Genomic DNA, 14,955 nt, shown 5'->3' on the forward strand with positions numbered 1-14,955 from the left:
AGACACGGCTTGTTTACCTTGTTACCCCCTTCTAATCTTATCAGGGAGGAGGGAGAATCCCTCACTAGCCACCTTCCATAAACTGAGCAGCTGTAAAACAGCCTAGAAGCCACCCAGAGCTATTATGAGGGCTTTTCCAAGTTGTCAGTGAATGGCGTTTTACGGAGGGTGGGGGGTGAGGGGCGTGCTACCAAAGTCAAGCAACAGAGAGAATACAGAAGACTGAGGATCACGAGATCATGTAAATGCACAGTCTCCTTCCAGCGGAGGCCTCCCACAAAGGGCAAGGGCCTGAGGAACTGTCAGCTCAGCTGGACCAGCAGCAGTGACACAACTGACGCTTTGGCCTCAGGCAGGGACCTTTTCAGTTTAGTACAGCAGAAGCCTTTGCCAGGGAAGTGCTTGAGAAACAAGCTGTGTGAGTTGCTGGGCCCCTCCCCTGGACCTCCACTATGGCAGGGTCATTGCAATTAGGAGCCCGCCAGCCCCTCGGGCCAGAACCCCTGCTTCATTTGGCCAGCGTTCTTGCCTTGACAGTCACCTCCCTGTTAGCCATTTCTCTGTGGTCAGCTTTTCCCCTGACACTCAGGACACTTAGGGGCAGTCAAGCATCAAGTACTAATACTTGGGGTGTGCAATTTTGATCCCGGTCCAAGTCAAACGGAATTATGAAAATCAATGAACTATTTAAACAACGTCACACTGCACAATACAAGCCCTCACACTACCACCACACAAGATGCATTTTAAAATCCCATTTGAATTCTCCACTGTTCAGGGTCATCTGTGTCATATCTCCTCTCTGCTGCCACAGATAATTGAAAGTTGGAGGAATCACCGGCTTAGGAACCTCTGCACAGCAGTCCTCCATCCTGCCAGATTTTGCTTCTGTTTCTGTTTCTCTGCCGCTCATCTCAGAGCAGAATTCCTATTTCTACCTTGGCAAACCACTTGTCCCCTTTGGCCAGAGAAGGCAGGCTCCTTCTCACCTCAGAGAAAGGCTCGAGTTCTTTTAGAAGGGCCTGGCAGCAGGGGCATAGCCACCTTCTACCGACCTCAGCATGGCTCTGCCTCTGACTGGAATAGTAGGTCCAATTCTGTGTTCCCCAGCTTCAGAAGCACAAGGGGAAACTCGGAGGAGTATTCCGAACTGGCTAAAGCGCTGGAGGATAAAAGTGAAAGAAGTCAGATTTTGTACAGAGAAGACTGTAGGAAGAATTAGTTACATTACGTGGGTTGGGAAATCGCTCATTCCCATATGTGCAGGCGAGAAGGGACGGGGCAATGTTTCACTGAGGACTGCTGTTCAGCACTGGAACGGATCACCTCAGGAGGAAGAGGGAACCTCTCCTCCCCAAAGACGCTATTTGTTCAAGAGGCTTCAGCATAATTCTGACTGGAGTTACGAAGGAGGGAGAAGGAAGAAATGGAGTTTCAGCCACCCTGTCTATCTCGTGGTGCTATCATACTGCTCTTTTCCTGCTACTGGAGGGGAAATCTAGCTCCCCAGACTTCCCATGGTCACTCTCGTAATCTCAAATCCTCCTCCTTTTCCTGGAAGGCAGTGGGGCATCAGTGGAAAGAGCACTGGACTAGAAGCTCAAAGACCTGACTAGAGACCCAGCCAACTAGCAATGCAAATGGGCGAGTTACTTCCCTATTCTGGGCCTCAGTTTCCTCATTTGTAAAGTGACCTCTAATGTCTCTTTGTGGCCAGAATATTCCATGATTACCCCTATGTGAATGCCTGCGTTTCTCAACTCTTAGTGGCTTAAGATTGACTATTCAACAAAACGATGTTAGTTGATACCTTTTCACTCACTGCCTGCCAACTCCTGGTAAGAGCCTGGGCTCCAGTCCCCGTTAGTATCCTGCTTGCCACACAGTGCCTGCATCAACGTGCCGCCAGTGGAAATCAGGCACACTGATCTGGCTACAACATTCTCTTCTCTACCTGGTATCATCAATTTTTCCCTCTGTATTGGATCAGTTTCATCAGCAAACAAACATACTGTTATTTCTCTCATTTTTAAAAACTCCTTCTGTTTATTCCGTTTCCCCTCCACTCCAATTTCTCTGCTCCTCTTTACAGCAAAGCTCCTCAGAAGAGTTCTTTACTCGCTGTCTCCAATCTCTCTCCTCCCAGTTGCTCTCTTTTTATTATTGAGATATAATTTACAAACCATGAAAGTCACCATTTTGAAGTATACAATTCAGTGGCTTTCAGTACATTCACAATGTTTGCAAACATTGCTACCACTTCTAGAACATTTCCATCGCCCTCAAAATAAATCCCACACTCATTATCAACCATTCCTCATTCACTCCTCTCCCCAGTTCTTGGCAACCACTAATCTACTTTCTGCCTCTATGAGTTTGCCTTTTCTGGACATTTCATATAAAAGGAACTATACAATATTTGTCCTTTTGTGTCTGGCTTCTTTCACTTAGTATAATGTTTTTGAGGTTTATCCGCATTGTAGCATGAATCAGTACTTCATTCCTCTTTATAGGTGAATATTATTCCATGGTATGGGTACACCTCATTTTGTTTGTCCACTCATGACTTGGTGGGCATGGGTTCTTTCCCCTTCTTGGCTATTATGAATGATACTGCTATGAACATGCATGTATCCATTCTCTCTGAAATCCGCTCTGCTCAGGCTTTTGTCCTCCACTGCACCACAGCACCTGCTCTTCTGAAGGCAAACAATGTTCTCCTCAGTGCTAGACTGAATAGTCAATTCTCAGTCCTTATCTTACTTGACTTATCAGGAGTATGTGACACAGCTGATCACTTCTTCCTGTTTTACATGGCTTCCAGGACATCCCATCCTGCTGATTTTCTTCCTACTTCACTGGACTTTCCTTCTCAGTCTTTTTTGCTGGTTTCTCTTCATAGCCTCAACTGTAAACATTGAAGTGCTCCAGGTTCAGTCATCAGATCTCTTTTCTTCCTTGTCTACACTCGCTTCCATGGAGATCTCATCCCAGCTCATGACTTTAAATACAATCTAAACACTGGTGGATGCCAAATTTGGATCTGCAAATTTCAAAGCTGCAGCCTCTCCCCTCAATTCCAAACTCATATATCCAATTGCTTAGTTGATATTTTCACTTGGATGCCTAACCAAACTGATCATATCCAACAGTGAACTCCTGATCTCCCATCCAGTATAACGTACGTCTTGCATAGTCTTCCGCATCTCGGTAAATGGAAAGTCCAACATCCAGTTGCACAGGCCCAAAATTTTGGAGTTATCTCTACCCTTCTCTCTCCCACGCTGCACACCCAGTCAGTCAGTAAGTCCTGAAAGATCTACTGTCAAAATCTATTTAGAATTGTACCACTTCTTATCCCCCCACTCCCTGGTCTAAGTTACCATCTTTTGCCTGGATTATTTGCAAACCCCTCTGCTCTCCACCATTATGTTCCACTGCTTCCACCATGTAGTCTGTTTTCAAAACAGAGTGATTCTTTAAAAACGTAGGTTAGATTACGTCACTCCTTTACTCAAAACTCTTCAGTGGTTCCACCTCTTACTTAGAGTAAAAGTCAGTCTTTACCGAGCCTACAAGGCCTTACATGAAGTAGCCCTGACCACTTCCTTGATTTCATCTCCCCAGTCCTCTTACTCTATTCCTCTCCAGTCACAGTGGCTGCCTTACCTCCCTTTGATCATGTCAGGTTTGTTCCTGCTGCAAGGCCTTTGCACTTGCTGTTTGCTCTGCCTGGAATATTCTCTCTCTTCCCTGCCCCAAGAAATCCATATGGCTTACTCCCTCACGTTCCATAGGTATTTACTCAAATGTCACCTTCTTAGGGAGGCCTTCCCTGACCACCCAACCTGAAATAGAAACCCATTCTGCCCCACACTCTCAATCTCCCTTACCCTGCTTTATTTTCTCTAGAATTTATCACCATCTGAAGTCCTGTGCATTTTACTTGTCTCCCTCCAGACCAATGTAACCTCTATAAAGGCAGGGCTTGTCATCTGGTTTGTTCATGGCTGTATCCCCAGCACCAGAACATTGCCTGGCACATAGTAGCTGCTCAGTAAACATTTGTTGAATAAATAAATGACTGGTTGAACTGGTTACCTTGTGTCTTTTTTCTCTAGCTTTATTGAGGTATAATTGACAAATAAAATTGTATATATTTAAAGTGCACAATGTGATGATTTGATAAATAAATGGTTAAACTGGTTATTTTGAAAACTAGTTAATACCTCAGCCATTTCTTTTTTTCTTTTTGCTTGAGGAAGATTGTCCCTGAGCTAGCATCGGTGTCAATCTTCCTCTATTTTATACGTGTGACGCCACCACAGCATGGCTTGAGGAGCAGTATGCAGGTCTGTGCCAGGGACTCGAACCACGAACACTGGTCTGCCAAATCATAGTGTGCAACCTTAATCACTATGCCACTGGGCTGGCCCTGTCAGCCATTTCTTATTGCTTGACTGAAGTCAACTACTAGCTTTCAAAATAGTTTGTCTAAATTCAGCTGCAGGGTGATCTTGCATGAATTTTTAAAAAAGATGTTCTCATTAGAAACTTTATCTTTCTTAAGTATATTAAACAATGTTGGCTGTTGCTGTTTGAATTCTGGATATCTGTGTGAATCAGGACAAGTAAACCATTTTGTGTCTCAGTTTCCTCATCCATAAAGCAGGCATACTAGGAGCACCTAGCCCATGTTGTTATTTTGGGGATTGAATAAAATAATGTATGTAAATCACCTAGCCTAGTACATGGCACATAATAAAGCTTCAGTGAGCAGTGGCTTTTATTACTCTTATTGAGATGTAAGAGAAATTTTTCAAAAAATAGAGGAAAACTTCTAACAGAAACAACTGAATTCATTTCTCTAAGTGAAACTAAAATAGCTGTCCAGCTCTTTTGTATAAGTGGCATTTCTTTGGGAAATGATCCAAAACCTGAAGGCCAATTGTTTTGTTCCTTTCCTCAGGAGGCTTTCATGAGACTGGACATATTCTCTTCATATTCTCTACAACCTCACAGATTAGTCACACTTGGAACCACTCCTACTTAATATCACCAATTCTCACATTCTTCAACTTTAATGCCATTTCCGGTTCTGGGTTCAGATTCTACGGATTATATTCATTCAATTAATTGGCTAAAAATTCAGCAATTCCCTTTTTGGGAAAGATGATTGCTGAGTACTGGCAGACTAGCTTTCTTAATAGGTTGACTTGCAGACAAGGTTGTCAACGCTTTAAAAGGCAAGGACAATGATCTCTATTTCCATGCCATGACACCTCCCAGTAGCGTGCTGTCAGACACATCTTGTGTCAATTTCTAGTTAAACAAAGTTATCACAGATCCAGTCTGTGAATGCCCAAGTGCGCTGGATTCTTTGACTTGTACAGGGAAACCAAGGAAGCCCAAGGTGATACAGGAGCATTTGGCTCCACATGTCACAAAAGCAGGCAATGAATGCAGCCTCTCCTGTTCAGCATTTGCGCCACATCATTTCACACTTGCTTTCCAGGGTCTACTTCTTATATTCTAAGTTCTCTCTTACCTCCCACAGCAACTTATATTGAGTTGGGCTGGGCTAGGCTGGGCACACATTCATTTATTCATTCATTAAACCCCACAGGGATCAATAAATACTAGTTAAACCACACTGCTTCTTTGCTGCTTTAGAAATATTTTCTAGTTTGTGATTTAAACGAAATTTTACCTTGTTCTCCCAGCTATGCTATAAATTTCTTGAGTACACGTACTTCTACCTCATTCCTGTCTCCTGCAGTGCCACACTTGATTCTTCATTCAGTTTATGTTTTTATTATTATGCTCTGCAAAACTGCTCTGGAGAAATGGGTCCAAACCCTAGGAGTTGAGTAAAATTTTCTCCTTGACTTTTTATTTTTTTATTGTGGTTGTTAGGAGAAAATAGCAAGCAATACCCAGCAATTACTAAGCCATTTTCCCACTATAATGCAATTTCAAATAAAAATCTAACACAGCGTATGCTGAGAATGAGAAACTTACTCATAGACGGTTGTCCATCCATTTTCGTTACTTTTGGTAGCCAGAAGTCCTGTATTTCCTGGATAGGTCATCAAGGCCAGATTATAGCCTTGGGCTGACACTCTTTTCAGGACTCCATTGCTACTTATAGTCAGCCAGTACACCTGCCCACCAGGGACCACAAGCCAAAGGGGCATCCCACCTGCATCACGGCGAATGTGCACAGAATTGCCATTGCTGCTGGTAATTGCACCCAAGTCACCTTCAGCATTGTAGGTGAAATTATACACATAGTCCCTTGTTATCAAGTTCAAGGTGTGCAGGTGGGTTCCATTGACAGTAAACTGGTAGAGCTCTTGATCAGCAGGTGAAGCAATCTCATAAAGGTTCATGTCATTCAGCTGGGCTTGGTTCCTGCTAATGGTACGAATTCGAACATTCCCAAGGTCTGCCACATAAAGGGTACCATCAGGTGACACTGCTAAGGAGGAAGGGGCTTTCATCTTTGCATCTTTGGCATAGCCACCATCACCTATGGGAGAAAGACCGTGATTTTAATAATTGTCATCACAAGTATTTATAGGAACATACTATATACGGAAATCATTGTGCATCAAGAATCGTGTTAAAAGGAACAATAAGTGAACCAGCATTCTCTGCATGCCCTCCTCGACAAATTTGAAACTTATTCAAAATTCTGGAGTCAGTACCACTGAAGACGAACAGTAAGATGCAATTATCTCAGTTAACACCAATTTTGTGAAATCCTCAATCCTGCTGTTTGGTATCTATTGTATTGCAAGATGCAAAAACAGCAAATAATGACAGCCACACAAAATCTGGCTGGAAATCCATGAGATTTATGCCCGTCAATGCTTGCAGCAACTATTTTAGGGCTTTCGAATGCTACTGTGCCTAGAGGACCTTTCTGTCGTTAATTTCCATTGTCACATTGTCAAAGTACACTAAGTCTATAAGCGCAACAAGGATTCAGAACATGAAATTTGAGAACTGGAGTAAACACTAGATTTGCCTTGAATGAAAGATAAAAATTAGCAAAATAACTATAAAACTAATTGTCCAGGAAAACATTGGAAATTTTGATCAAAAGTCCTATTGACCAAGGTACCGGCTCTTGATTCCTCTGGCCCAAGGAAAGGCAAAGGTTAAGAGAACTATTCAGGCCTGGATGAACAGTTTAACAGGGTTGTATGCAGTATGGAGCGGTTTCCATGTCCCAGCTATAAATGTATCTATTGACATTTAGAGAACTGTTTGATATCTGGAATATCTACTTCATGTTTTGGGGAAAAGGCTCTTTTTATTTTTTCTATTTCAATTGGAAGTAAAGGGCACTATTGATTATGGAGAAAGTTTTGGATATTTTTTAAACAGTGCAATAGCAGACTGATGTCCTGAGAACCTTTCATTGTGGAATTTAATTTTGCCCATGTGTCCCCAAAGCGGCCTGCTCTAGTCCCTTTAGGCTCCAAATAGCACACACTACTAATCTGGAAACCAGTCACTTACAGGAAGTAATTTTTTCTTTAGCTAAATCAGTACATGTAGGTTTTACCTAGTTTTCCTTTCTCTAAAGTACAAATAATATCATGATCTTACATTTGTATAGTGGTCTTAACTTCTTCAAGTATCAAAATTTTTATTATACTAGTTTATCCTCAAATCAGCAAGGTGATACAACTGAGACAAGTGGTATTTCTATTCAACAGATGAATTAAGCGAATCATGAAGAGGTTCTGTGGCTTTCCTAGAGCAACTCAGTGAGTCAGTTGCAGAACTATTACCAGATAGTAGGCTGTCTGACCCCCAACCCATTGCTTTCTCCCTTGCACAAGCCAATGTTCACAAGCAACACCTTTGTTTTCCTTTTGACTTTTCTGACGCACGTTTTTCTTTTGAAAACAGAGAAGGGGAGCTGGTGAATTGCTAAAAAGGTCATACCTGAAAAACAGTCACAGTTGGGATCAATTTTGCAGTCACAGTCAGTGGGGGCACCAGCCATGATGGAGATCTCCCCATTGGTGGTAACTTGCTGAATGCGATTTACTTTCCTTTCATCTGTTTCAGCTATGAAGAGCAGCCCGCTGTGGGAGACGCTGATGGCCCTAGCCGACTCCAGAGTGGAGTGAATTGCCACCTTGCTGACCAAGAAATGATCGATGCCTGGCACCTGGCAGTGAATGGGGCGCCCTGCAATGATCCGCACGCGCCTGTTCTCAGAAATTTGCAGCACAATGTTATTATCCAAGACATACAATGAATTGTCCATGGGATTGACTGCAAGGTCTGTTGGCCACTCTAATCGCACCTGCAGAAAGGAACAGAATACACACCATTAGGTTACAATATCTTTCCGGGGCAGTCTTACCTTGAAAGAAAAATTGGTTTATTGGTTACCCCCGTCTCATGAATTTCAGCAACGTTGGTGTTGTCTGGCAAAGTTGGGGGAAGATCAAATGGTTGATCAAATGTTCTCGTAAACATACTTATCACTTTAAAATTCCCAGAATAATGTAAATTTGTTTTCAATAATTCCAGAAGGATCCTCTGAAGCAGTGTTTTTCAGAGTGTGGTCTCTGGACCAGCAGCATTAGCATCACCTTGGAACTTGTTAGAAATGTAAATTCTCAGGCCCCAACTTAGATCTATTGAATCAGAAACTCTGGAGGTGGGGGCCCAGCCACTTGTGTTTTGACAAGCCTTCCAGATGATTCTGGTGCACACTGAAGTCTGAGGACCACTGCTCTAGGGCTTCTGTGTCACTATGATATGCAAATCTCTCCCACTGTCCTGTAGATGCATAGAAGAGTAAAGTCATAGAGGCTTCTGGAAAACAGAGTGCTGGAGAAACCAGATTTTACTCTAATAGCAACCTTTTGGGAGAGGATTTTCCATTAGCAGAGACCTAGCATCCATCTTGTGGAATACTCAGGTACGTTTCATCAGCTGATGATTTGGAATCCTAAGTTGTAGCGCAGTGCCGCCTAGCTTGGCCTGGTTCACTCCATATCTCCCTTTCCTCTGCAAAGAAGCAGAGTGATTTGTTCTTTCACTGAATGCTGAGTACCTTCTCCGGGCTTTGGGGATGCAAAAGAATACCATGACACAGCCTTTGCCCCCAAATGACTCATGGTCTAGTAGAGCCATTGGAGGAGCCATTAGGCAATTACTTCCCATGTTATGAGAAGGAGACAGCAGAGAGGGTATGAGAGCACTTCACCCAGACTGGAAATCAGGAGGCATGGTATTCCTAGAGAAGGTGCTACCGAAGCAGGGCCTGAAATGACCAGTAGGAGAGGAATGAGGTGAAAATGGGAGGACAGAGCAGAGTTGAGGGCAATCCAGGTAGAGGGAACAGCGTGGGTGAAGGTCTAGAGGTGGAGGTTAGAGACAGTATGTCCCATCCAGGTTACTACAAACAATTCAGTAAGGCTGAGTTTATGGGAGTGGTGAAGAATGAGAATCAGGAAGTAGACAGTGGCTAGGTATACGGACTGAACTGTGTCCCTCCTAAATTCATGTTGAAGTCCTAATCCCTAATGTGACTGTATTTGGGAACAGGGCCTATAACGAGGTAATTAAGGTTAAATGAGCTCATAAGGGTGGGGCTCTAATCCAACAAATCTGGTGTCCTTATAAGAAGAGAAAGAGACATCAGAAGTGTGTCTGCACAGAGAAAAAGCCCATGTGAAGACACAGTAAGAGGGTAGCCATCTGCAAGCCAAGGAGAGAGGCCTCAGGAGAAACTAAACCTACCACCACCTTGATCTTGAACTTCTACCCTCCAGAACTGTGAGAAAAGACATTTCTCTTATTTAAGCCACCCCGTCTGTGGTATTTTGTTATGGTAGCCCTAGCTGACTAATACACCAGACAACGGAGGGAGGTACATGTCCAGCTTTATACTGATGGCTGCGGGAGACCACTGAAGGGCTTTAAGTAAGGGTATGACATAGTCATATTTGGGTTCCACAGGGATCACACTGGCTGCTGTTGAGCCATATTGCAGGAAGAGGTGAAATGGGAGGCAGGCCACCGGTTAGAAAGCTCCTGCAGTGGTCTGCAGTGGCCCAGGTGAGGGATGATGGTGGCCTGAATTAGGATGGCAACAGTGGGGATGGAGAGAAGTAGATGGATTTGAGACACGTTAGGGAGTTAGAAGCAAAAGGACTGGTATGTATGTGTGTGTCTGCGTCTGGTATACCTTGTGCCAAGTGCTGTGCTAGGCACTGGGGACACACAGGCCAACCAAACATGGCTCCGCTCTAGGTCCTTTTTGGATACAAGAGTTAGCCCAATGCCTTGATGTCTCCTTGATAGCTGCTATTTATCACTGGGCACGCCTCAGAGAACAGTGTTACATATACTCTCCATCCCACCACTCACGTATTCTGTACTTTATTTCTCTTCTCTAAGGCTAGACAAAGGCAGAAAAATCTGTCCCATTCCTGGTCAAAATAGTAACAATAATGTTCCTCTCCTCCTTTTTGCCTTGAGTGAAAGCCCAAGGAAAGCTTTGTTTTTCTCATTGAACCTGAAAGTCTAAAAACAAGATCTGCACTGTCATTGCATCCTGAGGCCCACTGTTTCCCCAGCTGGAAGAGGCCTTACACTTAGTAATGAAGTGGACAATGCCAGTCTGAGATAAGGCCCTTCCTCTAATTCTCCTAATGGAGAGCAACTGTTGATGTTGTAAAGAAGACAAAGGTTGTCTTTGACCTCGCCTCTTGCACCACTTGGGGCTCCTTGCCCCCTGTCTCTGAGTGTCTCTCCCAGACGCCCAGCAACCTCATTCTGTCCCCACGTCTCTGCATGCCCTCAACTTCCACACAGGCTGGCCTTCTCTGGTCAGTACCATATGCCTCTGGGCAGCTAGGAATGTGAATGCTAATGGAGTATAAAGCTGAACTTGTGTTATGCATGTTCTACAGAGCCTTTCAGACTGAGGCCATTGGATAAACATTAAACACCAGCCCTAACAGCTCCCAGAGCAGTTTGCAGTGATACGTTCCTCAGCACGTCTATCTGAAGCCTGTGTATGGCAGAGCCCTGCCGCCGAGAGGGAGAGTGAGCGCCTGCTGCTGCAGAGGGTGCCGACTCCTCCTCCACCACGTGCCCCCTCTTGGGACCTCTATATACACTACTGTGTTTGTAGAGAAGCATCTGTGTGCGCTGGTCCTATGGAGCATGGTCCCCCAGGAAATAAGCTGGGGCTGGCTGAGGTAGAGGAAGTGAATTTATTTCAGCACAATGCTCCTACTTTGATCAAATCTGAAATCAGTGACCCAGAAAAAACAAAGCTGGCAGGAATGACGTTCTAATTATCCCCACTCTGAGAGCTGAGGCCAGGGCAGAGGGCCAGGGATGGCACACACCTGGCAGGAGTCAGAGAAGGACATGTTTTGGACTCTGTTCTCTGCTGTCAAGGGGCCTCTGAGATAAAGGCTGGTAGTTGGAAGATAAGCTGTTAAATTCTCCAACTCGCCCAACTTGATTTAAGTCAATACTATCGGTGTCATGTTTATTATTAGATTTAATATTACCTCAAAAATACACCAGCTATTGTGTCTGTTTGTTTTCTTTTCCATCGGGTAAGTCACCCTCTGGCAGTTTCCTGTGACTAAAGTGGCCTTTGTGATTCTGAGACACTTTCTATACTAGCTACACAGAATCCCTCTAATTCCCATTTGATTTAGCTGGGCAGCTTGTCTAGGAAATCTGCTCGGATGAAAGATGTGTGGCTACTTAGCAGTCTAGGGTCTGCCTTTTAGAAATTGGACCTTTTCACCTCTCTTAGGTTGTCAGTTCCTTTTATATCCTTCTCATGTTAAATACTCCCATTTCCAGGTAATTTTTCAAGGAACTGGCACTTTATACCCACTCAATGGAAACACTATATTTACTACCAAGGCATTTCCATAACATACAACCTAACGTATGGAAGGGAGTCTTCGAGCTGAATCCGGCAGTCATAATTAGCATCTATTAGTTGCCAAGGGACCCCAGAATTATACGCTGCTGAGGTGTGGCTAAGGTTAGTCTCTGAGGGCTGCTGGCATTTGTCCGAGTGGCTTCTGGGGAGAAATAAATATTTCCTTTTGGGGAGTGGGAGCAGAAAGAGATGTAGGAGCAGCAGCGAAGCCTTGGTACATCTACCTAGTGACCTGGCCCACAGGCAAACCATTTGGCCTAATTTGTGGCAGTTGCCTCACCTTGTAAAAATATATTAATTTATTTGAAATGTCAAAATGTATTTAAGCTAAACTAGCATTAAAGGTCACTGGTGTAGCCGCCAGCTGGTGGTATGAGCCCATCTCCAACAACCTTCCCTGGGAAATAACCCTGAGCAGAAAAGAGCTCTTGGTCTGGATGTCAAGCCTTGACAGCACTATGTCTTTCTTTGCTAATTGAAAATGTGCCTTGAAGGGACTTGACTCTCAGGTCAGCCAGTCTCAGGGTTGGTTAAAGATCCAGCTAATTTTGACCGAAGTAGCAGTTTATAAAGCAGCAGAATCCTATAGGGGAAAATCCGTGTGTAAAAGCAATATCTAAATATGAGCCCTTGATTAGATTAAACTAGAAAATTCCTCACTTATAAACTTAATGCCACAATGTGGAGAAAGACCATAATTTGTATGCTTGGGCTGTCTCTAACAGTTTGAAGGCTGGTCCCTTCCTTTTCTAGTGTATAACCCTAGGCAAGTTAGGTATCCTCTATGGGTCTCTGGGTTCCTCATCTGTAACAAGGAAAAGAGGCTAATGATAGTCTATCTACTTTTTAGCATTATTGCATGGGTTAAATGAGATCGTGACACAAGGTGCTCAGTCCAGCGCCTGGACAAGGTAAGGGATGGTAAGTGGTATTATCACTAACAATGGCTTCAGAGTCATTGACCTTTAGAGCTAGAGGAAATCGAATCCAGTTACTATTCAACGTTGCTCCCTTTCAGCTCTGTTTCCTAGACTTCAGTTGTCCACATAACATCGTCATGAATTTTGCCTTACCCCTACACCACTTGCACTATTATTGACAATATTTTTCTTTAAATTGACCTACTTTTTAAATATGAATAGGTGCTGCCCCTTCCTTTGAACTGATCCTAATCAATAACATCTATAAAACTACAGGCTCACTCATCTGAGCCTTTAGTAAAAGTAACTACTGTTTATTGAGTGCTTCCTACATGTCAGGCTCTTTACATGGATTATTACTTTATATGATTAAAGTAATCACTTGAGAAAGAAACTATTAATATCCCTATTTTCAGATATGTGCTCTTAGCCCCTATGCCATCTGATTTCTCATCTAGAAGAGTGGACGCATTTCCACACTCTCTTCACCAAGTCTGGCCCCTGCTTTACCTCATTTGAATCAACTGAAAGGTTGTTCTGTTTGGCTGAGAAGGTCAAAGCTCATTAGGAGTTGAGTGATTTGTCTTTCTCTTTGTCATCTGTTATCTTTCGGTTCAATGATTTGTGGGTGTCTACTCTGTGCCAGGCACTATCATAAAAGTAAATAAAATAGGTCCCTGCCCTTGATGAGTTCACATCCAAGTGGGGGAAGGCAGATACAGAAACAGGTCATTTCAATATCATGTGATCAAGTGCCATGATAGACATATGCCCAGGGTGACATGGGAACACAGAGGAGGGAGTTCAGGGCAATGCTCCAAGAAGGTAAATGTAAACTTAATCTTGAAGGATGAAGCAAAGGTGCTAAGAAGTAAGGTGGGAAAAGTGATCTTAGCAGAGGGAAAAGAATGAACAAAAGCACAGAAGCATGAAACCATATGGGAGTGGGGGAACTAACTACAGTCTGGGATTTCTAGAGCATAAAGCAGGGTAGGTAGCGGTGGTAAAGGAAGGTTAAATGTTTGCCAGGGACTAGGTTTAAGTTTCTCTGCTGAGGCACTATTGTCATTTGGGGCCAGAAAATTCTTTGTTGTGGGGACTGTCCTGTGCATTGTAAGATGTTTAGCAGTGTCTCTGGCCTTTATTCACTAGATACCAGTAGCACCTCCCCCTGAGTTGTGACAACCAAAGGTGTCTCCAAACATTGCCAAATGTCCTCTGAGGGACAAAGCAAAACTGTCCTTTGTTGAGAACCACTGGACTAAGTCATGCATGGCTGTGTACGCGAAGGACTTTAGACCTAAACTGTGGGTGTTGAGGAGTCAATCAAGATCTTTAAAGTTGGGGGCTGACATGGCCAGATTAATATTTTAGAAAGGTCACTTAGACTGTAGTTTGGGGAGCAGGCTGGAGGGAGACCAGACTGATGCAGGGGAACCAACTTGGAGGCCAGGTACTCATCAGTACATTCACGCGTTAATATAGCCTTCCAGCCAACCATGTGACAAATATCTGAGTGCTGACCCAGACAGACATTGTCCCTGCTTTCATGGTGCTTAGAGTCTGGAACACTGCTTCTCATACTTTTGTTGATTTACAAAGCCCTTCGAGAATCTGATGAAAGCTATGTACTCTCCCTAGAAAAAGGCTCAGCTGTAGTATAAGGAAGCGGTAAGGAGCTCAGGCTCTGGAGTTAAGACTCCCTGGGAAATTCTGGCTTTTATTTGCTGGCTTTGTGACCTTGGAGCAAATCAGTTAACCTCTCTGAGCCTCAATTTCCTCACCTAGAAATTTGGAATAGTAATAATATCACCTCAAAAATTTATTATAGGAGTTATATGAAAAAAATCCACATAAAGCATGTATTACAGTGCCTGGTACACAGAAAGAGCTCTGTAAAGGCTAGCTATTTTTTTTTATTATGGAACATGCATGTGTTTCTTTTGGTCCCTTTCTGACTATTGCAATATTCTCTTCCTTGGCTATCTTATGAACTCGCAAGTGCAATCGTATAGTCATGCTCTTTCAAAGTTTCCCCTGCTTCTATGCCACCAGCCATTTCTTCCTTGTTCATTTATTCCA

General features: G+C 43.5%; 1 protein-coding gene across 2 annotated transcripts in view; it reads right to left on the reverse strand.

The window, feature by feature from the left end:
• TENM1 (teneurin transmembrane protein 1) overlaps positions 1-14,955 on the reverse strand; it is a 735,430-nt gene that overhangs the window by 36,590 nt on the left and 683,885 nt on the right. For both annotated transcript variants that reach the window (XM_070604355.1, XM_070604354.1), the window contains 2 exons: positions 7,963-8,329; positions 6,022-6,532 (listed from right to left, as the gene is read on the reverse strand). In XM_070604355.1, the coding sequence (XP_070460456.1) occupies positions 6,022-6,532; positions 7,963-8,329 (878 nt within the window). The remainder of the gene's footprint in view (positions 1-6,021; positions 6,533-7,962; positions 8,330-14,955) is intronic.

The sequence above is a fragment of the Equus przewalskii genome, chromosome X (genome assembly GCF_037783145.1).
Source record: "Equus przewalskii isolate Varuska chromosome X, EquPr2, whole genome shotgun sequence".
Taxonomy (NCBI): domain Eukaryota; kingdom Metazoa; phylum Chordata; class Mammalia; order Perissodactyla; family Equidae; genus Equus; species Equus przewalskii.